We start from the raw sequence: 22,766 nt of genomic DNA on the forward strand, positions 1-22,766 counted from the left end.
AGTCAAATGGTATCTCTGTATCTCATTCTTCCTCAGCAGTATGTGGTTAAGTATAATCCTTTCCCAGGACATATTATTTGTCCTGTCTATGTAGATAAACTGTTGCCCAGCACAAGAAGATCCTGATATTATTTGAGGCTTTTTGATACCACCTTAATGCAGATAATACCCTTAGAGATGGAAGAGACACAATGAAATGTCAGACGTCTGGAAAGAAGTAAACCAGAAATAGGAATTAGATCTTGTGAAAATTAAATAGATGATCCCTTCTGCACTTAAAAGATAGAATTCTGGTTTGTTCTGTTTTTTAACTTGGCCTCCAACTTAGGAAAAATAAAACTTTTTTTAATGTCTTAATTATTTGTGGTGTGTTTGGAAAATTCTCCTAGCTGGATAATATTTCACTGTCTTTTGATTGTACTTGGGATTACCAGAGACTGAAAGCACATATAAGCACAAAAACATATTAAAGGCTTGACTGAAATGGCACTTGGAGAAATGCAGCAAGTATTGGAGTGTGTCCTGATCCTCCTCTTCATTATTGCTATGCAGCCATAGTTGCCAACATTCTTGGTACAGCTTGAACTCAATTTGGGTATGATTCTCAGCTGTGTGGAAAGCCACTCTAAATTATTTCCATGGCAGCCTTACCACTGTTTTTGGTGTAAATTACAGTAAAGTTCAGACTTTTCTATGATAGAAGCTAGAGATCATAGTTTGATTGCCTTCATCTCATCTGCTGCATCTCTTTTTCAGTTCTTGCCTAGTTTATGTCATTATTTTCTGTGTAGCCCATATGTGTATACTTTACACTGATTTCATAACTGATATCAGGTTTCTTGATAATTCACATAGAAACTTAAAAAAAAATTTTTTTTAAATTTATTGGTCAATTATTAATTAGAATTTAAATTCAGAATACAGGTGCATGCAGTTGGGTTGACTCTTGTAATACTTCATATAAGCAAAACATACTTTCTGCAACTTCCCACAGAGAAAGCAATATTAGGAACTGAGATATTGCACCTCTCTTGTTTCAGTATTTTTACACTAGGTAGGTATATTTTTGCTAGATGTCACACTCCTTTTTCCTAATTTCATTCTTAATTTCTATCTATTTTTTCCCAATACATAGGGAAAATGAATAATGTCGTGGTGTGCATATAGAAGTGTGACTTATGCACAAACATTTGTATGAAAAATATAAAATCTAAAATGAAAATTAAGTACAAGTAGTATATTTGATAAAACACTATTAGAGTCTAAACAGATAAAAACCCACAAAAATATGAAGACCTGTGACATTTAATGTCTTTTTCTATCATCATTATTAAAATATTAATGTAATTATAGTAAGTATATATGATTTAATATTATTGATTTAATCTTATATAGCTAAAATATTTTAAGCAAAACCTGATTTTCAATAAATATTTTTAGGTGTGTTTTGTGAATATAATATGTTCTGTGGTAAATGTTTTTGTTCTTCACTACTTTCTAGAATTGTTATCAATAATAAATTTTGGCAAAGTGTCTGCAATGTCCTTGTAAATATGATTTTCTGTATCTTATTTTTTTTATCTTTGTCAATAATACCGAATATTGCAATAAATATGTTGAGACAACTAGAGAATTATTGATGGAGTATATAAATAATTAAATTATCTTACAAAATGTTAGAATGCTTTGGACAGAATTATATCCCAGAAAAAATAATTAAAAGTTACATTGTAGCTGTTTTACTTTTCACTCTCTGTTGTGGTTTTATTCTTGATACAGAGGAGAAGAACTATCTATGATAAAAGTCTAAGTGCCACATACTATCAAACTCAGGATTTTTGCCATTTGATTAGTAAAAAGAGTTAAGTGTAAATAAATTTCAGCTCTCTGCCTTGTCGCCTCAAAAAATTCTCTAAGTATAGAATCTGAAATACAGACAGGAGATGGTGAATTGCCTGCATGCCTTTCAGGTGTGATGATGTCATGCTTTACTTTTAAATCTTTGAATGTATTAATACAACTTGTTTTATAGTCTTTTAAGAGTCAATCATTAGCATTATTACTATTTCAGACATAGTAAAATCACACATCAACACATAGCAAAAGGAGAAAAAATTCCATTATCCATTCAGAACAATTTCCTATGATAATACAAATGTTAGCCAGGACAGATCTTTGAAATGGATACCAATTCTTTAAATTCTTTCCTGTCTGTTTCAGGAAATAGTGAGATCCCATTGATTATGAGTACAATGTGTCTAAAGTTCACTTCTAAACACTTGGCTCTTTGCTGTGAAAGTCATCTGCATTCCCTTTATAATTCTCAGCCACCAGAGATCTTTGTAATCTTGGAGATCTGATCCAATATCATTCGGAAAAATCCTTGATAATAGTTTCACCATTCAATCAATGAAAGAACTAAAGCTTCCTGCTTGTGTCTTCTTTAAAAAAATCCCGAGGCAGGGGAATAAGACTTTGGCTTATGGGTTTTGAGATTTTGTTGTTTGCAAATAAAATGATTATTACCATTATTATTCAAGTTCTTAATCAAGGCGAACAAATGGCATCTGTTTGTTATCATCCTTCCTACAGAAGACAAAGGCTTCAGTCCCTATGGTACTGACTGCTGGCCCCAAGTGGCTGCTGGATGTGACTTGGCAAGGAGTAGAAGACAACAAAAACAACTGCATTGTGTACAGCAAAGGTAAACACAAACTGATTTTTTTTTTCTTTACTTTCTTGTGTAAGCTATTGAGATAAATATGTACCTGTTGCGTACTAGGAAAGGTAATACTAAGTCTCCTCTTAATGTCAGTTTTTGTTCCCATATTTCTTTCATGTTCTGGTTTCACCTTTTTTTTTCTTTTAATGATATGAAAACTTCACATGGTATCTGTAGATTATTAAATGCTTTGTAAACACTGAAGGACATCAGCTGGCATAAAATATACCATCTATTTCTTTCTGAGAGTCAGTACTCTGGTAAACATCAGTGAAGCCTATACACTTTCCATAGGTGAATTCTTTTTGACATTTTTTTGAGGGGCATACTGGATATCATTTCTCTATTTTACATTACATTGTAGACTACTAACTGAAATACAGTTTCATATGAAGAATGAGATTTTGATTGGACTATGAAAAGTCTTTATGTCAGAGTGGTAGTGTAAGATAAATGGAACTGGATTTCAGGGTTGTCACCTCTGACATTCCAGTCTCTGCATAGCAGCATGATGTGATGATGCTTCACTGGAGTGTACTGGTGAGTGGCAATGGGTATCACTTGTGTCTTATGTGAATTTTCAGATTTGTTCATGTCAGTATGAATTCTTACAAGGCTACCTGTCAAAGATGCTCTATCTAACCCACCACATCTAACAGCTCCTTTGGTTCAAGGTGCACAGGTTTTTGTCTTGCATCTTGAAACAACACAAAGAGCCTTGGGTTCAGTCCATAGCACCATGGACTATGCACCACTCTTGTGCTGTCACTGTGAAAGCTTTCTAAATGCAGCTACAGAATCATTACAATATGTTTAAAAAAAGAGAAACAAAACACCACTTGAATACATGGAATAAAAATAACTTGGTGTTTGGCATTACCCTACAGATCAGGTTGCAAAACTATGACTTTGCTTCCTTCTATTTCAATCACCAATCACAGCACTTTGTGAATACTTTAGAACATGCACTGTTCTTGTTTAATTTCTTTTAGGTTTTATTTCTAACCAAACAGACCTACTGAGATCAAAGATTTGTTTGCTGAGGCAACCTAGTGACCATTTCAGCATACAAGCATCCAGGCAAATAAGCAGCCATATCAATATATTAACATACAAAACACTAATCATAACATCAAAGACTCCTAAAAACTTACTAGAAACAATTACAACTTGCTCCTATAATCATTGCAATTTATACACTTATAAGAGGATTGCCTTTAAACTGCCACAAGCCTTTGAAAGTTGAAACGCTGAAAACAGGGAATTTGCATGTTAAAAATGAGTCGCACACCAGGGTCTTATAAATTCTTTCTGTTATAATTACAGAATGTCAACACATTCATTCTACAACCTGAAACACCTGCAGTACTAGAGAACTGGGCTCAGATCTAAAAAGGGTTGAGCTGCCCTCCTTTCACAGCTTGCTGATTGCAGCCCAAGTGGAAGAAGCAGCAAAGTGCTCTGAGTAACAAGCACACTGAAGCTTTTTGCATGAAAATCCAGAGCTGCAATTTACTGTTCATAGTACTGAATACACACAGGCAAACTTTTCTGCAAAAGCTTCTTAATGTAATGGGAAACTACTTTCACTCCAAAACATAGCTCCTGCAAATTCCCATAGGATGATACCTTATCAAGTATTATATTCTTTCTGTAGTTATAGTAATACTTAGCACATATTTACCAGTTGGACTTTTCATCTTCAAAGTATTTTTCTAACATTAACTAATTTGTTAGACAGTTTTGGTCCTGTCTGATTTATTCTATTGAAATACGACTTTTTTTTTTTCAGATAGTAAGACTTGCTTCAGTTTGGTGCAATCTGATTAACCCAAAATATTAGTATTTTCAGACAGAGGTGATGGATTTTATTTCACTGATCATGCCAGTTATTTTAGTACTTGGTTAACCATGTATGGTGAGACAATTGAACAGTACTCAAGGTGAATTCTATTGTCTCTACCACAGATGCATATTATAACTAAAGTTGAGGATAAGTTTGAGAATAAATACGTTAAAAATCTGCTACTTCACTGAACTAATGCAGGAAGTAAGTTTTAGATATGCTTTGCTTTCACTGTGTTTTGTTCCTGTCTTTGCACTCTGAGGTGGCTGCTCTGTCGGTCATTAAGCATCTACCCTTGCCTTGAGCTTGGGATTTTGTACTAGAGAGATTAATTGACTTGCATCACGAAACAATGTCAAATAGAAGATGGTAAAATAAATAAATAGAATAATGTTTCTTCCTTCAATTTGTATCTCATCATTCCAGATTACATTGCTTTGATTTGTGTTAGCTTTCTGTCTGCTATAGTGCCATTACTTCTAATGAAACAGTGTCAGCTGGCATGTAGCTGTAATTTGATGTTATGTTGTAGTTGCATGTGTATAATTTTGTTAGTTTGCTTAGCAATATGTTTTTATTTCTGAAAGCAATTAGCTGAACAAATGTGTGGAATTGTCCATGTAGCAGATTTGGTCACTTGGGAGCTGTTTTCCATACTAAACTCAAGATGAGATGAGTGGAGTAAATTGGCGCGTTTCTAAGACGAAGATAAGTTTAGAATTGGCTAAGAGTACATAGTACTGGTTGATCAGTTGCTGACTCAGAAGCACATGCCATATTTCCTTTTAGCTCATTACAGAGATATCTTTGAGAGCAGAATTTCCCCAGATCCTTCAGGAGAACATAGGAATGTCAGTCTGATTTCCAATTCACTAGAGGCTGTGAGCACTGTAGTCACCCACATATTGCACACAGAATAATCACAGGGACAGGAGCCTAGAGTAGGTTCTATTGAAAGAGAATTTGAGCTGGCTGGCTAAGTCTCTGTTTGCCTCCAATGCTCTCCTTTCTCTGCATAAAATACTTCATATTTTCCCTAGGCAAACAAACAAAGAATATGTGTGCATATATATATATATATGTATATATATATATATGTCATTTATTTATTTATTTATTAAGTACACATATAGGATTATATTTTTAAGTTATTGCAGTGCAATCACAAGTCATCTTCTATACAAATCTTTAGATAAAGATACCAGTTATTTAAAATCATTCAAACTGAATAGCTATGAAATAAATATTAAGTATTTGAAATAAGTGCTATTCTAATTATTCAGATTAGTCTAGGATCACTCCTCGTATTTTTTATAACTACATTTCCCCAGTACCAGGACAAGTTAGAAAAGTGGAAAACAGTGCATTAGGGATTATTATCCCATTTTATAAATTCTGATACAAGCTGGCTACTCATGGCACATGCCATTGTTCCACTCCATTTTCTTAATTTCTTCTTCCATTTTGAATGGAAACTTTTACTACTGTAATTGCATTCAAAAGGAATGCTGTTTCAGTTTTAATATTTATCGTAACATTCTCTCTTGTTTCAAAAATGGACTTTCAGAACGTCTGTTCAGTAATTTGACATATCTCCTAGAAACTGAGATTTAAGAGACTGATTTTATGAATAAAAGCTTATTTAGAAATATATTTTTTTTAAAGAAAAAAAAAGCTTCAGCATAATTCAAGCAAGTTACAGTGGTAGGAAGTATGAATGCATGAACTGTATCATCATTGCTATATAGTGTACTTTAGAAATATTTTTGCCAAACAGAGTTGCGCACCAGACCTGGAAAATCTCTAAGACCACAGTTAAGAGTCTCCCCACGAACTAGGAGGGGGCTGGGATATTTATTTACTGCAAATCTTTCACTGGAACGGCAGGGATTTTAAAAAATAAATTATGACCAACCAGAATAGAAACAGTGTAAAAACCACCGTTGCACAGACTAAAAACCATGCTCATGTAACAGACATTTTTCTAGATATTATTTAAGCCATTTATGTGAAATGTATGGATACCGTATGTTTAGTGGCATTGTTAAAACAGGGTGTCTGCACAAATATTTAGCTGTGAGAATTATAAAATTATAAGGCGATTAAGTTAGCTAGTTGTGAAATTCCAATATTGCTTTTTAAATGACTTCAGGATATAGGAGGTGCTAAGGTTATTATCTGTTATCAGGAATACAGCGGAATTGTACGACTGGATAATAACTAAACAACTGACACAATGTAAAATTACATTATCAGTGTGTTAAAACAAAATTGCGCCCTAAAGGAGTCTACATGCCAGCTCAGAGCTGCAGTGTAATTATGCTTAACTCTGATAATTAAAATACAACGGAGATCAACAGAATCATTTTCATTAAGAAAATTATTAATGATGGTGGTATAACAGTAATTGATTGCAGAGCACCACAGGATAACTCTGTGCAGGAAAGCCAACATGTGTAACGTGTGTCGGGGCCGCTCGGGTTGCGATGCGTCCCACGGAGCGTGCTGCCGGCCAGGTGGTGGCCGTGGGGCACGACTCCTGCTGCAAACCCTAATTTAGGGAAGGACTGCTTTGCAGCTGCCCCTTGGAGGGATAGGGATGGGTGCAGGTGCACGGGATGATGCGCTGGGGTCGGGCACAGCTGCCCAAAGGGAGGTGGCTGCAGGCGGTGACTCGCACATTTCTTAAGCCAGCCATCATCTCAGATTGTGTGAGGCAGCGTTTGGTTTTGCATTTCCATTAGTGATTTACTGATGTTATTTCCTCCTCTGCCTGGCCTCACCGAGTAGTTTATGCCCTTCGTTATTTCTGAGAGGATGCAGGAGGAGAAAAAGCCCATCCTTGCCCCAGCACGGTTCCACAGGCACTGCGTGACATCTCTGTAAGTGATTCCACAGGGTGCTCCCGTTAATTGTGCTGCTGGTGCGGACACAGGATATCGAGTGCCATAAAAAGCCTCCCTCTCTCCGTAAGTGAAATCACAGTCGGTGCCCACTGAGCGACTATAACAAAATCCTTGCTAGCGAGGATGTTGCCTAAGGGTGAGATCCGAGAATTGTCATTTTCTTTGGTGAACAAAAAAACAGGGATCGAGGGGAGGGAATTTCGGGCAGTGCTGTTCCTCACAGCTAAGGAATAGGTCCTTGCTCAAACAGATGTGGCTTTTGAAAGCTACCCAAAAAAGTCTATTCTCCAATCACAATAGAGTAGAAGCCTGCTAGGGTGGATTTACAGAATTATATTAGTAAAAATGACAGCTACCCACACTAAAATTGTGTCATGTAGTTAATTTATTAGTAGAAGCTTGAGGAAAGGCAGCACAGAGGAGAGGGCAGGGCAGAAGTCGGGGCTGGAGGCAGAGGCTGTGCTCGACCTTTCTGGGGCTTCCACTGGCTGCTGAGCCCCATAATTCACATAAAATAAGTCAGTAAACACATAACTGGATACTTATTTCACTGATACTGGGGTGGCTTATTTGATTGATGTATTTACAATACAGAAAATACAGACACTGTAAAAGCGTTGCATGAAACCACTCGGAAAAATTGAAGGCAATTTTGAATTAATGTTGCTAATTTAAAATAAGCATTCTAATTTTTAACATAGAGGTATAGTCAATTGTTGCAACAGAAGGATACTTAAATTTTTGTTTAGTGGCAGGGTTATTTTTCTTGATTGTTCTGTGACATCCTTGATACCATGTTTTCCCCAGCAAGAGAGTTTTCACCTAGCAAATACTTTTTTTCCCCCTGCAATTTCAGACAGTGTAATGATACATTGCACCACAGACATGCAGCATCAGGGACCCTTATGAGACAGAGGTCAAACATCATAAGAAGTTTAAACACTGCTGCATTAGAATATGAGTATAATTTGGTTTGGGTCAGAGAACAAGTTGTTTAGTAGACCAAAGGTTAACTTGGAGCATATATTTTAGATTGCAAGGAGCTTTTTTCCACATACTATTAAAAAGCAAATTGAGTAAATTTACTAAGTCTGTTCCACCTGGACAGTCACAGAACTGCAGTATCTGCTGTCCTACTGGATGCCTCCATTAGCTATACAACATGTTGAAGCCTTTAGTGGGGCTAAAGGTTTTTGTTCTTTCTTTGTATCCACTGGTTTTAACAGAAAACGTGTGACATCCTAATATCAAAGGTCTATGGAAGAGCTTTTTTTGGATTCCTTTTTACACAGTATTGAAAAATTGCAAAGTATTTCTCAAGAGAAGTATAATTTATGTGCATAATGTTTACACAGAATAGTATATCTGCACTCACAGTCATTGGAAGGAAATGTGGATACAGACATAAGAGCATGATTGCTAAGTAGATGTCAGGCTTCCTGTTTGGTTTTGCAGGGATGTTGAGATGGTGGGATGCCAAATGGCATTGTTATAAGTGAAATTATTGCAAAACAGTCTTAATAATTTCCTCCTGGACACTGAAGGAAAAAGTATTTTGCCTCCATCACTAGTGGTTCTTATGGCTTGTTGATGACAATCACAGTGTTGTGGACTTACTTCAGACACTATTCAGCTTCTAAAAGCTCACAAAGCAGGACTGTAAGGAAAATAATTTTTCCTTATTTTTATTTTTTACCTTTGTAAATACATCCGGTGGGGTATTTTCTACTTTAGGGAGTTAGAGGTCAAGGCCTTGTATATTTTATTAATATCCACAAAGAAAAGGTTCTTTAAATCAGCTTTATGGATATGCATTTAATAGCACACTGTATATTATTGCATGCCCTTTAAATTCTAAGCATATTGATAATAAAGGAAAGATGACAGGAAATACTGGACTACAACTAAATTTCCACTTCTAATACAAAAATGCTTTGTTCATTATTATTGCATTTCATTTATGTAGCAGCCAAATGATACGATTTTTTTCTCGTATGTTTATTGATTTGGGTCTGTTTTCTTATGTTCTTATCATTTACTGTATAGTGTATTTCATAGTTTGAAATTTGAATGATTTTTCATTTGAGAAGAAAAGGAAATAGACAGAATGCTGACATAATTTTCATGGGACTATGTATTGTGGATTGGAGCTATAAAAAGCTGTAAACTGAGTCTAAAACTCACCTATGACAGCACGTTCAGGGTGGAAAAGAAGCAGTTTGCACTTCACACTGTGACCATATGAAAAGAAACATTGCTTCATACGCTGAGAAGCACTGGCAACAATAAATGCAAACAAAGTGCAGAGATTTTTTGTTTCCATGTATGTATTTTCCCCTCATTTTTCTAAGTCAATTACAGTAGAATCAGTCATTTAGAATTTTTTTAAGAAAAATGTTGTCATTATTTTCAGGATATGACATATAAGCTAAATGTGTTTTATTGTTAATGAAATTATTTTTTACTCATTATACTCAGTAACTATTGAGAGCTGCAATAACCTTGTGACCCCTGGGGCTGATAGTACCATTACCTCTGTCATCTTCCCTACAAAGCAAGAGGGAAGAAAAAAAGCCCCAAATTTGCTGAGCCACACATTTCAAGTTGTCGACAGCCCCATCCACAAGAAAACAGAAGAAAATATATATGCACTCTGTCCTGTCAAAAGGCTTTCACCTTATCTTGAGAGACTGTCAGGGCAGGAACATCATGGAATGGACAGGAGTCTATTAAATTAATAAGCTGCTGGATGGTGTCTGGAGAGTTATGATGCTCCATAAATCCAGTTTGATCATGGTGGACAAGGTTTAAATCTGCAGCCTCCTAATACACATCCAGACCCTGGATTGGATTTGAAGTTTTGTGCTGGAGACACAGAGATAGTCCTGTAGCTTGTGAATTAAGATTTATCATTTTTTCATACTTTTTTTCCCCCCCCCTATACTTCCTGACAAAAATGAAAACACCTTAGGGATCCCGGCAAATGTTACAACTTGAAATGAAAGAGCTGTTGTCAAGGTGAAACCATGACCTAGAAGCCCAATATCAAACCTGGGTCATTCTCTGCAGGCAGCTCCTTTGGTGCTGAGTGTTAGGAAACAGGGCTGGATTCATCTGCAGCCTGTTTGATAGTGATTCCTATTAAATACTTCTACCGTGTATTTGTGGTACAAGACAAGCTAACGGTGTGCTGTGTAAAAGCAAAAGCTGAAAAGTGTTGAAATATTCTTCCCCCATTCAAGCTGGCTGTGTATAATGGACACTGAGGTGTGAGAATTCTATGTCCTCTATCTCCAAATGAATTAAACCTGGTGCTGAAAAGAGAATACCCTTCTGTAGCATTCAAGGGGCCAAGCTCCCAGCAAAACCTGTGTGATGTGCAGTGGTGGTGTCCAAGTGGGTAGTGGAGCTGGGCTACCTGGAATGCAGCATTAAAATCATGTTGGATGCTTTTTGTCTTTAGCAGCTTACAAGCAAGGCCATTATTATGGCACAATGGGTAGAATTCAAGTGGTTTTTGGCCACTTAATTGACCTGCAAGCCAGTGATTTATTATTAGGTCCCTAAGCTTCTATTCCTATTACTCTGGAGACTCCAGCAGGTGATTGCTGTGCTTGCCTGCACAGGCAGTGGCAGAGCCAGCAGCTCTCTATTCTCAAACTCTGTAGCCATATTTTGGATCCTGACTAATTTATTTATTGATGATACTTAGACTCTGGATTAAAGCAATTTGTGCTTTTTTTGTTCTCATTGTTAATTTAGGAGCTTAAGGAGGCTTCCTGACATTAGAGAAGTCTAAACCCATTGTATGTGTTAAAGGAAATAGATAGCTTGTGTTGCAATACTGGGGACACTAAGATTTGTTTTATGCTCAGGAAAAAGGATTCAGAGCCAAAAGCAATTCAGAAAAAACGCTCTTTTAGAGTGTAGGTTTCCTTACACAGAAAATGGGATCAAAATGTAACCCTCAGTCACCCATACATACATTTCCCTCCATCGTCTTTCAGGAATTGCTTAAGAACTGTACCTAGAGATCATGTGTGACTGAATCCTGACTTCTCTATTGATCCTGGGGATCAATGTGTGTACTCTCTGATCCAGAGATCAATGTCAACATTTCTCTTCTCCCGTGGTATTCCAGCACTGCTCACTAGCGTAGGCAGAGGCCACAAGGAGCAGGACCTCACAGCAGGGCACCGTGGTGCTGAGGCCAGCACTGCACACCATGTCTGTTTTTCCTGATGCAATGGGAATTGCACCCTGTTCTTTGAAGCAGGTTATAAAGGGGGTGTAGTGAAGTGGGGAGAAGGGAGACTGAAGGTTACAGAAAGAACTCCAGCATGGCAGAAAATACAGGAGTCCCTCACTGCAGTTCTCCTTGCACCCGAGGCAGGATGTTCCTGGTGCCTACAAGTGCCCTTCTTCTCACCAGGGCTGGGGTACTCCTCAGTCTTCCCAACTGAAGAAACTGAAGAAAGTATGGAGAAGTTGCAACCTGCTTCAATATGTTTTTAATATCTAAGGAACGAGCTCTTGTTACTGCAAACAAGAATTTAGCAGCTTTTTCAAAATGTAATTTCTTTAGTGTTAGAAAAAACATGGAAAAAATTGCTGTTTCAGATTTACTTTTTTTCTTTCTTGTTTCAGTTTCATTTTGTCAGGGCATATGGGGCAATGTGATCCTGACAACCAAAAATCCATGCTAGAGCGTGCTCAAAATGTGATATTTGAAGTTGTGATGTTGGAGCAGATTTACTAGAGATGTTCTGTAACTGAGTGGTCATGCACATGACTGAATTGGTCCGTGGCATGTAGAACCAAGACTTGTTTCTGGAGCAGAAATTTCCTGTAAAATAATTTCCTATTATCATAGTATGTAGGCATATATACTTGCATACATGTATATACATGTATATAAACAGAAACCAAAACCTCATGCCTCAGTTAAACACCTCAGCCTGTATTTAACTCAAGCTGCAGAAGTTTCTGAAATATATTCCTATATCTTCTTCTGCATGGGTGGTTCCATCTATTCTAAATAATTATACTATCACAAGATTGTGTCATTAGATGGAAATATTATTTGAAAACTGCTTCATAAGATAGAATAAGTCCTAGCTAACATTGTTAAACCTTAAGAAAATTACTATTAGCTTTATAAATTACAGAAGATTGTTAATTTTACAATAAAATGGTGAAAGTAGAAGACAACATAGAGAAAAATATGCAACTTATGGAGTGCAAACCAATGTAGAAAGAATGTTGAAAAGTTAAATTGCATTAGAAACACTAGAAGATACATTTATTCAGATGTATCACATTTGTTCAGATGTATCAGATGGATTAAGTAACCATTGTAACTCTTTATTTAAAAAATCAAAATACAGTAATGTAATACATATAGGGCTCTGTAACTTTATTCTGGTGAATGAAGAATTCTTATTTGAAACAGTGGTGATGTAGAAACACACAAGTTGAAATTTTCCTTTTACGATTGAATATATATAAATAATGTACTAGAAGCATATACAGACAGTGCACTAATTATTCAATATCTGAAAAATTGAAATACATTTTTAAGAAAACTGAGAATCATTGGGTTAACAGGAATTGATTAATATGAATCATAGAATTATGGAATGCCCTGGGTTGGAAGGAGCCTAAACATCCTCTAGTTCTAACCATCCTGCTATGGACAGGGACCCCTTTCCCAGGTTGCTCAGAGCTCCATCAGCCTGGCCTTAAGCATTTCCAAGGATGTGGCATCCACAACTTCTCTGGGCAACCTGTTCCAGTATCTCTCCACCCTCACAGTAAAGAATTCTTTCCTAAACCTAGTCTAAGTCTACTCTCTTTCAGTTTGAAGCCATTCCCCTTTGCCTGTGACTTCATGCTTTGTCAAAAGTCCCTCTCCATCTTCCTTTTAGACTCTCTTCATGTTCTGGAAGGTCCCAATTAGGTCCCCACAAGGCCTTCTCTTCTCCAAGTTGAACAAATTAAATTATCTTAGCCTTTCCTCATAAGAGGGTTGCTCCTCCCTCTAATCTTGGTGGCCTCCTCTGGATTTGTTCCAACAGGTCCATGTCCTTTCTGTGCTGGGGACCCCAGAGCTGGATGGAGCATTCTGGGTTGGGTCTTACCAGAGAAGAGTAAAGGAGAAAGAGAGCAGAATCACCTCCTTTGACCTTCTGCCCACACAGAATGGTGGGAAGGAATGCTTTTAATGCATGCCAGGACTTTTTTAGTTTTCTGGGCTACAAGTGCATATTGCTGGATCTTTTCCAGCCTCTCATCTGCCAGCACCCCCAAGTCCTTCTCAGCAGTGCTGCTCTTGATCTGTTTATCCCCCAGTCTCTGTTGATCCCAGGGGCTACTCTGACCCAGATGCAGCACCTTGTATTTCACTTTGTTAAACCTCCTGAAATCCCCGTGTGATACTTCTTGATCTTGTCCAAATCCCTCTGGATGGATCCCATCCTTCAGGTGTGTCACCCACAGGTGTGTCAGCTTCGTGTCTTCTGCAAATTTGCTGAGGGTGCAGTCAATCCTTTTGGCTGTGACCTTAATAAAGATATTAAATACCACTGGTCCCCGTAGGGACCCCTGAGCAACACCAGTTTTCTCTGAAGTCCATCAGGTCTTGGAGACTTTAACCACTGTCCTCTGGATGTGACTGTCCCAGCGTAGTTTTATCCATCTAGAAGATCATCCATCAAATCCATCTCTCTCCAGTTTAGAAAGCAGGATGTTGTGGAGGACCATGTCAGAGGCTTTACAGATGTCCAGAGAAATTACATCTGTTCTCTTGCCTTGTCCACTGATGCAGTCACTGGGTTGGTTGGGCAAGACTTGCCTTTGGTGAAGCCGTATTAACTTCAATTAAAAACTAAGATGAAGTATTGTTGTTGGTCTTTAGCTGAAGCAAATGTTCCAATGTAGGAAAGGAAGCATATGAGATGTGAGGGAAATAGCATTGTCTTTGGCCAGACAAAGCATTTGCTGACATGGTAAGATGGGCTATTGAACTTAAAGTATGAGATGAAAAGGAAATGTTTTACACTAGGAAATGAGAAGGGTGGCATCAAGTGATCACTATGCATCTTCTATTAATAATCTGTTCTTTTAAATGTGAACAGGCTCACTTTTATGGTGACTGCACGTGCATTTTAATGGATTTAAATTATGTGAGGTTTAAACGCATTTTCAAGTTACAATTAAATGAAAATTTAAAATAAGACTGACAGATTGCTAAGGCTAAGCCAGTTCTATGATTAAGGTTCAATTAAATTATATTTATCATGGGAGCAAATGAAGTATAAAATCACAAACAATGATATTTTTCAGTGGCTTACTTTGGTGGGAAGTGTAGTCTGAAGTATGACTTTGAGACTTTTATCTTTCATTCCCTCCTAAAGTAGAAATTAATTAGGGCTAAACAAGCATTGGCTGTAGGTTTGGAACCCCATCCTGAGTTTTTCGTGGACCAATGGTCCAGGAGCAATTTACTGTTTGTCATGCAAAGTATTATGTATTTTATTTGCGTTTAACTAGCTAAGTTAGGGGGAAAGTTTATCAGTTGTTTAAGGAATTAACTGTTTTTGTTGCTTTCATGGAAGCCACTTCTGGTGCTTTGCACTTTCTCAACAGATCTGCTGGGACTGATTCTTTAAATATGGTTCTTTCTCTTTCCATGTACCTTTCTATGTAAATCTCTAAATGTCAGAAGCTCTGCAGTGAGGCAAGAAAATTCTGTATATGCCAGCTATTTCTCCATTTTATCCAGTGTATCATAACAAATGAAGCACGACAATTTTCTAGCTTGCCACAATATGATCTTCAGCATTAGGTAGGTGTGGCATTGGTACTCTGTATTTTTGATACACTTCCTAAAATTCATCATTTATTTGTTCTTTTTCCTACAGAAATATATATAAAAGGAATTATGTTCTATATTCTCTTTTATTGATTTGATCTTAATTTATAACCTGGGACATAAGTAGATTAACTTTGGACATTGAGCAGCTTGAATTTTTGATATCTTTAAAAAATATCCACAGCATCATAAAAATAGTTCTTTCAAAATGCCATTTCTCTCCTTTTTAAAAGAGTAATGCTAGGCAGGAAAAAATTAATTTTGGATCAATTACACCTAAAAAAGCTCTATAATATATTCAGCTAGAAGATTCCAAAAAAGTGATGAGCTGATACATGACCTTCTTCTCTTTAAGAACACATTCAGGAAAGTGAAGCATGATTCTAGTGCTAGTGTGTCCCTAATTATTGCAAAGCCTAAACATTTAAATAGTTGAACAGTCAAAGGACTAATTGTAGAGAGAGAATTCAGTTCCTGAGTAAGAGACATCTCCAAAAGCACCCATTGGGAAGTACTTTCCTTAACAAAAGCATTTTCTTAAATGGGATTCTTTTCAGCTGTTAAACTGATACACAGGAGATCTAAGAGCTGGTCTTCAAGCTGAAGATATTGAAGAAAATTCTCAAGTTTATGACTGCTGTTGTTTTGTGTTAGTCTTGTGTGGCTGGATCACGTCCCATGTGTCATCTCTGGGACGTTGATGTTGAGGAATCAATAGAAGCTGATTAAGAGAGGTTTTCTTTGAGCACTTTGGCATGACAGTGTGACATTAATATTCAGAAGCATTCTTTGTTTTTACTTAGTTTCTTTACCTTCATTCTTTATAGAGAAAAATTGAGTCACTTTGCTTTTGAAGTTTCCAGACTCCAGTCACTAATATTGTTAGTTAATTAGTTATTTATTATTATTAATAATGTTGGATACTGGGGGGAAAGAGAGATCCTGCAGTTTTTAACAGTAAATCTGGATTTATTTTGTCTTTTGGAAATGGCCCAAACAGATTTTAACTATATGCTACAAATCAAACACCTGATTTATCAAACTGTATTGCTTTCATAGTAACAACTTGTCAGATCCTGGTAAAATGTTGCCTCTGATTCATGTTTCAATGAATTAATTTGCTGCGGCCCCTCAGAATTAGTTACTGGATGCACATGCCCAACTAGACACAATAAAAAATATTTTACATCATTCCTCTTACTGTTATTTCTTTTCATATGGCAAGCCATGAAAATGGGTTAATATTTGCTAAGTGAGTTTTATAGAATAATATCGTAAGCAGAAGACACAAAAAGAAAAAAAACTCTGAGGAAAAAATATTTTTACTTGGGAAACAATTTTACTTTCCTATAATATTGTTAAAGTAAACTTTGAGGTTTAAACTCAGTATTCTTGTAGAGTTGCTATATTATTTTAATTTATCCTGACATAAATATTCTTTCTGTGGAAAATAGTCTTAGGCTATGTCCTTAACACAGGGAACAGCTGTTAATGTTTCAGTATACTTAAAATATTTTCAGTATAGAGACTTTGGTTGGTACATTGTCTTTTTTTGTGATTGTTGTTTTTTGCATCACAGTCAGTTACCTTCATTGGCATCTAATGGTACAAAATGGATGAAGTGAAGCAGAAGACCCTCCCATAATTTTCCTCATTCATTGTTCTCATTTCTTTCCTGATTTTCTGACTCTGCAGAAATTCAGGTGCCTAGAGGAAATGTCTAAAGAAGAATGAACCACATCTCAGAGTAGTCCCTTCTTATCATGTGTAATGTACCATAAATTGTATGTATCCAACGATAGTGAACTCTGCCCTCCAGAGACTGAAAAAAATGTCACAAGTCAGGGTAAGTAATCAGTGGGGACTTACAAGTCCCTTGACATCCTTTCATCATAGCTCCTAAATATTGTCTTAGCAGTAGGGCTCTTTGGCAAATTAAAACACAAGAGAAAAAGCACCTAGGACTTCGTGTAGAATTCAGGCAATGAAAAGGAACTGCCAGAAGTAACCAAATCTCAGCATTTTGATATGCGACTTGCTTAATTACATTTGCATTTGTTCCCTTTTGAAAACAGAATGCATCATTCTGCCTTCTCCAGAGCTTATGTAGCAGTCTATGTGTGATCATCTAGTGTTTAACTACATGTAGCTGGAGTGCTAAGTAAGTCTTGTAGAGTGATAGCCTGCATATCATGTGGCATCTTCAAAATCCTTTTGTATTATCTGACCAGAATATTTAGTATAAACTGAAGTAATAGCACACAAGAAAGGAAAACAATTATATAGTATTCTTCATGTCTGAGTGGCCCAAATAGTGAGTGTATGATTTACAGCATTTGCCACTGAAATGCAGGCATATTTTTCTTCATTTAAGTATTTTTAAATGCTCTGTAAGATGTTCAATATCAGTGTGCATGCTTTTAAGGCAGGTGGTAAGAAGCAAACATTTCATTTTGATGCTCAGCATGTTTATTTACATCTATCACTATAAAGTCAAGAGAATAAAGAATTATTTGGAAGGATATTTATGGATTGTTGAAATGTAACTACTCAATCAGTGAGACTTTTGATAACTCATATATACTTGGAGGCAAAGGTGCTGGCATATAACATGGCTATATTTCATTAGTTTTCTGTAGGGAATGGGGCAATTTTTCTGAATTAATTTGATATGCCCTTTTTTAAAAATTATTTTTTTCTTTTTCAGCATAGATAACTCTTGTTTTGGGAAATTTTGACATAATTTTGTTATTTATCCCATGGACAACTCACAGCTTAGAGTAGTTCCTTAGAATTTGAAATCTTTCCAGTTCTTACTTTACCACAGATTTGTTTCTACCTACCTGAGATCACACTATTTCTTAGTGGCAGAAACAAATTTGAGGTCAACTTGTTATCATCCTTTCATAAGGAGAAGAAACTAAAACTTGAAACATTAGCAGCAATTTTTTTTGTATTCAGTTACATCACAGTGGCATGTGGCTTTAAATTTGGACCTTAATTCACACTTCCTCAGAAAGCACTAACATTTGGATTTGGGAGGAGGTTGTAATTCTTGACTTGAAGTAATTTTTTTTCAGATTTGCGCCCTTCTTTATTTCAAAGTTTGGTCCAATCTTAGGGGATTATGTAAATTTTTTAATTGGGGTAGATTGTGAAGACCTGTTTCTCTTGGACAACAGGAAATACAGAAAGGCAACTGAAGAGACTGAACACAGTGTTATTCTAAACTGTCAGATTGTTCATAGGTCTCTCTAATACTTCTCAGGTTCTAGTCTGCTGGTGATATAGTTTCAATAGATACACTAAGGAAAGTGCCAAGACCAGCTTTGACAGGGTTTTCTTTTTTTTTTTTTCCCTTTTTTTCCCCCCTCCTCCTCTTTCTCTTTTAATCCCTGTGGGGCTCTGTGATTTTTCATAGCTGGACTAAAGTTGTGTCAACGGGAGACTTGCACCATAAAGACTGAAATGTTAAAGAAAGCTACAAGGAACAGCTTTGAGGCAAGGTTTCAAGCTTTGTCATCACGCTTGAAGAATTTTCTGTTTAATGTACTGTAATGCAGTATTCAATGGGGACAAGTTTAATTGAGTTTTACACAACCCAGTTGGGAGTAGCGCTGCAAGGTAGGTGATGTCTAGGTTTTTAATCTTCCACTCCAGAGAGGCTTGTTGACGAAGTGGTTCTTTCTCTTTGTAAGAAAAAAGGGAAGCATGAGAAATGATACATCCGTGGATAAAACCAATTGGCAACCCCCAAAGGAATGAGGGCGATAAGGCGAATCCAGCACTTGTAAGAAATAAAAGAATCCAACTGTTCATTTAAATGAGAAACAACACATGTGATTGAGGAGGCAGGGAGGCTGGGCACTGGAGTGGGGAGGAAGGGACTAATAAACAGAGTGGCTGGTGTTGGAGTTAGGCGTCCTGCAAAAACAAACCAGGGTTTGTTAGGCAGATTACCAAAGAGATAGTTAATGACATGTATTTTTTAAAGTAAAAGGAGCATTTCCTATGTTGGAGAAGGTGGCTGAAGTGGCAGGAGGGAGGAAGCTGCTGTTAGGCAAAGCCCTACTTAAAGAATCACTGTTCCTTCCCTGAGGCCTAACAGCAGCTCTCTATCAAACAGCGTAAAAATAGCACTGGACCCTGTCAAAGAGAAAATAATACCTTCTGTGTAAGCCTCAGTGTATTAAACTGTAGTCCTGTTCAAGTTACTTCTCCTAGAACTTAAGCAGCCGAAAGGATAAAAGCATGCAGTCAATATACTGCCAAATCATCTCCCTGCTCTGGCTCTGCATGCCTGCTAAAGAAAAAAGTGTTTATCTCTCTCTAAAAGCACTGTCTGCCCTTCATGAAAAATTCTGCTCTTGCCAATCATGTATAATTATGTGTTAGAGCTTATTTTAATTTTCACCTACAAACCAATACTCTTCCACTTGTTTTCTCTTAAGATATTTGAGAGATTTGACCTGGTGTGTTACTGAAACTGTTTGCTTGTTTGTCCTTTAATGCTTATATTGGTGGTTTTGTTCAGAGAGGTTTTCCCCCTCTCCCCAGAGTCATTTGCTGGGGAAGATGCTGTGCTGTGCAGTGAGTCTTTTCAGGTTTCTTCTGCCATCTTACTGTCTCTCATTTCGCCCCATCTGAATCAAGAGGACTTAACATAGTGACATTTTTTGTAAAATGCACTGAATACCAAGGTTGTCATGAGTTTAACCAAGCAGTATTTGTGGAGTGCTTTGCTGTAAGAAAGGTGTTTGCGCACCTTTTGGGAAGGCTGTGGAGCAGCCAGCCAGGCCAGCCTTGCGCACACCTCATGGGCTGCCTTCCTGCCCCCCAAGGCAGCTGCAGAACCAAGTTTAGCCTCACACCTTTCTACAGACTCACCAGCAGCCCCTTCTTTGGCCTTTGGCTCCCACACCTGCCCCAGGGGAGGGAAGGCAGCCGTGGCTCTGGTCCAACCTGCTTCAGGGAGGAGAGCTGGGGGTGGGTTTCATAATGGTGCAGAAAGCCTCAGTAACGAGCTATCGTGTGGGAGGACTGAATTTCACACACACAACATACACAGTGAGACAAATTGGAAGTTGCATCAGAATATGCAGAATTTGCACTGTGCTGCTTTCTGAGGTACCACCAGAATCCCTGTTAAATTTATAAATACAGTGCACATGCAAAGTGTAGAGCTGAGCAAATAATTCACAATGAATAATTTATCTGACAAATTTAGCCTTTTTTCTGCTCATGAAATATCCATGAACAGATCTGTGATTTGTAACTGCAACCTTTACAGTGCATTAGCATAGGGGTTTTTTAAATTTAATTTCCTTGTGTAGTTTGGTGTAAAAAAGTAATTCCCTGTTATTATTCATACTAGCATTTTAAATAGTCCAAAAATGGGCTTTGAAGTTCAACCGTGGACTAAGGGAAGGGGCAAAGGAGATGGGTGTTTTTACCTTGCTGTTGCTGCTCCTCTTTGTCCAGAAACAATTTTTCTGTAGGCTACATTTATAGGGACACCTCACAGCAATTTTTATTTTTGCAGCCTCTATATTTGGTGTAGAAAAAAACAACCTCGTCTTTAATGGAAGAGAATATTCTGAGAAATAACATCCAATAATACAAAAATTTCAGGTAAAAACTGAGGTTGGAGGCCTTGGAAGGATGGGGCTGCACTCCCACACTTTGTTAAGAGCAATGCATATTTTGAAGGATTTACCATTTATCTCTGTTGTGAGACATGGACTATATTCCTGTTATATCCTGAAAATTTTGGATGGGCTGAAAAATAGCATCTGCATGGCTTGAAATAATAGGGAGAAATGAGACTCATATTTCATAAGGCCTTAGCAGCCTTTGTAGCACCATTTTCAAAACAAAATGTTTGTGGCTAGAGAAACATAAACGTTGGTTTTCTCACAAAAATGGTTTGAAAATATAGCATTTCCTTTCATCTTTCTATTCTAACACTTTCTCTACAGTGAAACAAACTCATCACTGTTTCCTGTGGATTAAACTGTGAAGAGTTTAACCAGTTTCACTTAAGTTATCAATTGACTCTCTTTGCAGTTTTGTTACAAATGGAGGTAGGAATTTTTACTATTGCTAATCTTAGGATTTACTGAATTCCTACCATGATTTTTACATTTCAATATTTCTAGCTTAGGCCAAATTTTTTCTTTATGTGCATAAAACTAAACCTCTGATATAACCTCAGAGGTAATGCTTCAGAAATGGGCAGAAATACAAGAAAATTCTGTTGAGAAACTTCAATTAAGTGGACCTACTGTAGCCCAAATAATATATTTGTTCTTCATTTGGCATATTTAAGGATAATACATGGTTTGTGAGGCTGTCATAGATTTAATATATAGCTCTGCTCAGAAGAACAGCTTTAACAATACCTATCTGGTCAATAATCTTGATAATCTGCTTATTCTCTGCATGCAGAGTTAAATCTGTAGGCTTTGCTGGGGAAGAAGGTTTACTCCCTCTTCTCTGATGGTGTGTCAGAAAAGAAAGAGTCAGTTGGATTTTATCCATATGTTTTCTTCTCAGAACAATTTAATAAATTCTAAGTGGTTCTGTATCAGTAGAAACCTACTGAGGGCATTGAATACCTTTGAGAGCTGCCATTACAAAAAGACCAAATTTGGTCCTCAGGAACACCATGCTCATTGATGAGTGACACAGAAAGAGCCCAGCTGGACTCTCAAAGCCAGGATGAGTTTACACAACTGCTAGTTCTTACAGATGTATCCACCACACATAGAAAGGTGGCAGCATCTATTTCTTTATTTATAATAGGCCACAACCTCACATGACAAAAAGGAGTAGTTCACTAACTAAATTTTTGGTATTACATAATCAAAAAAAATGTCTTTAGGAAGATTTCAAGGCAAATCCCACAGCAGTCAGCTGAAAGAAGGAATTTTGGCATTTCTCCATCCTCCATGAAACAGTTTCAGATATAAGGAAAAAAAGCATAAGTTAGTATTGCCTTCTTTACAAAGCTGTTTCAAGCAAAGAAAAACCCAAATGCTCTCAGGGAACGAAGTATTCATACAATCCCCCTAAATGTTGATCTAGGTAGATTAGTATATAATAAAAGTAGATACTGTATCAGGTTGTCTGGAATAATTCCAGATGTCAACATCCATCCATTCTTGCATCCATCCAAATTTGTTGAAATCACTGCTCAATCTGAATGGACATCTCTGAGCAGATCTACCCAAAGACTGGTGAAGGGAAATCTAATTTGGCATCAATGGAACTGGGATTTAGCTCATAGGGCAGACTATGTCAGGTCTCTAGATGTGATTCTGACTTCAAACTTTCTCAGCATCCCATTTGTACATGTCATAGTTTTACAGCTGAGACTGGCATAAAATCAGGGAACGAATTTTTTTCCAAGAACCTTCA

General features: G+C 37.0%; 1 protein-coding gene across 2 annotated transcripts in view; it reads left to right on the forward strand.

The window, feature by feature from the left end:
- The window catches only part of ZFPM2 (zinc finger protein, FOG family member 2), a 308,180-nt gene that overhangs the window by 195,463 nt on the left and 89,951 nt on the right, over nt 1-22,766 (forward strand). For both annotated transcript variants that reach the window (XM_033072539.1, XM_033072549.1), the window contains one exon: nt 2,593-2,704. In XM_033072539.1, the coding sequence (XP_032928430.1) occupies nt 2,593-2,704 (112 nt within the window). The remainder of the gene's footprint in view (nt 1-2,592; nt 2,705-22,766) is intronic.

The sequence above is a fragment of the Catharus ustulatus genome, chromosome 1, assembly GCF_009819885.2.
Source record: "Catharus ustulatus isolate bCatUst1 chromosome 1, bCatUst1.pri.v2, whole genome shotgun sequence".
Lineage (NCBI taxonomy): Eukaryota > Metazoa > Chordata > Aves > Passeriformes > Turdidae > Catharus > Catharus ustulatus.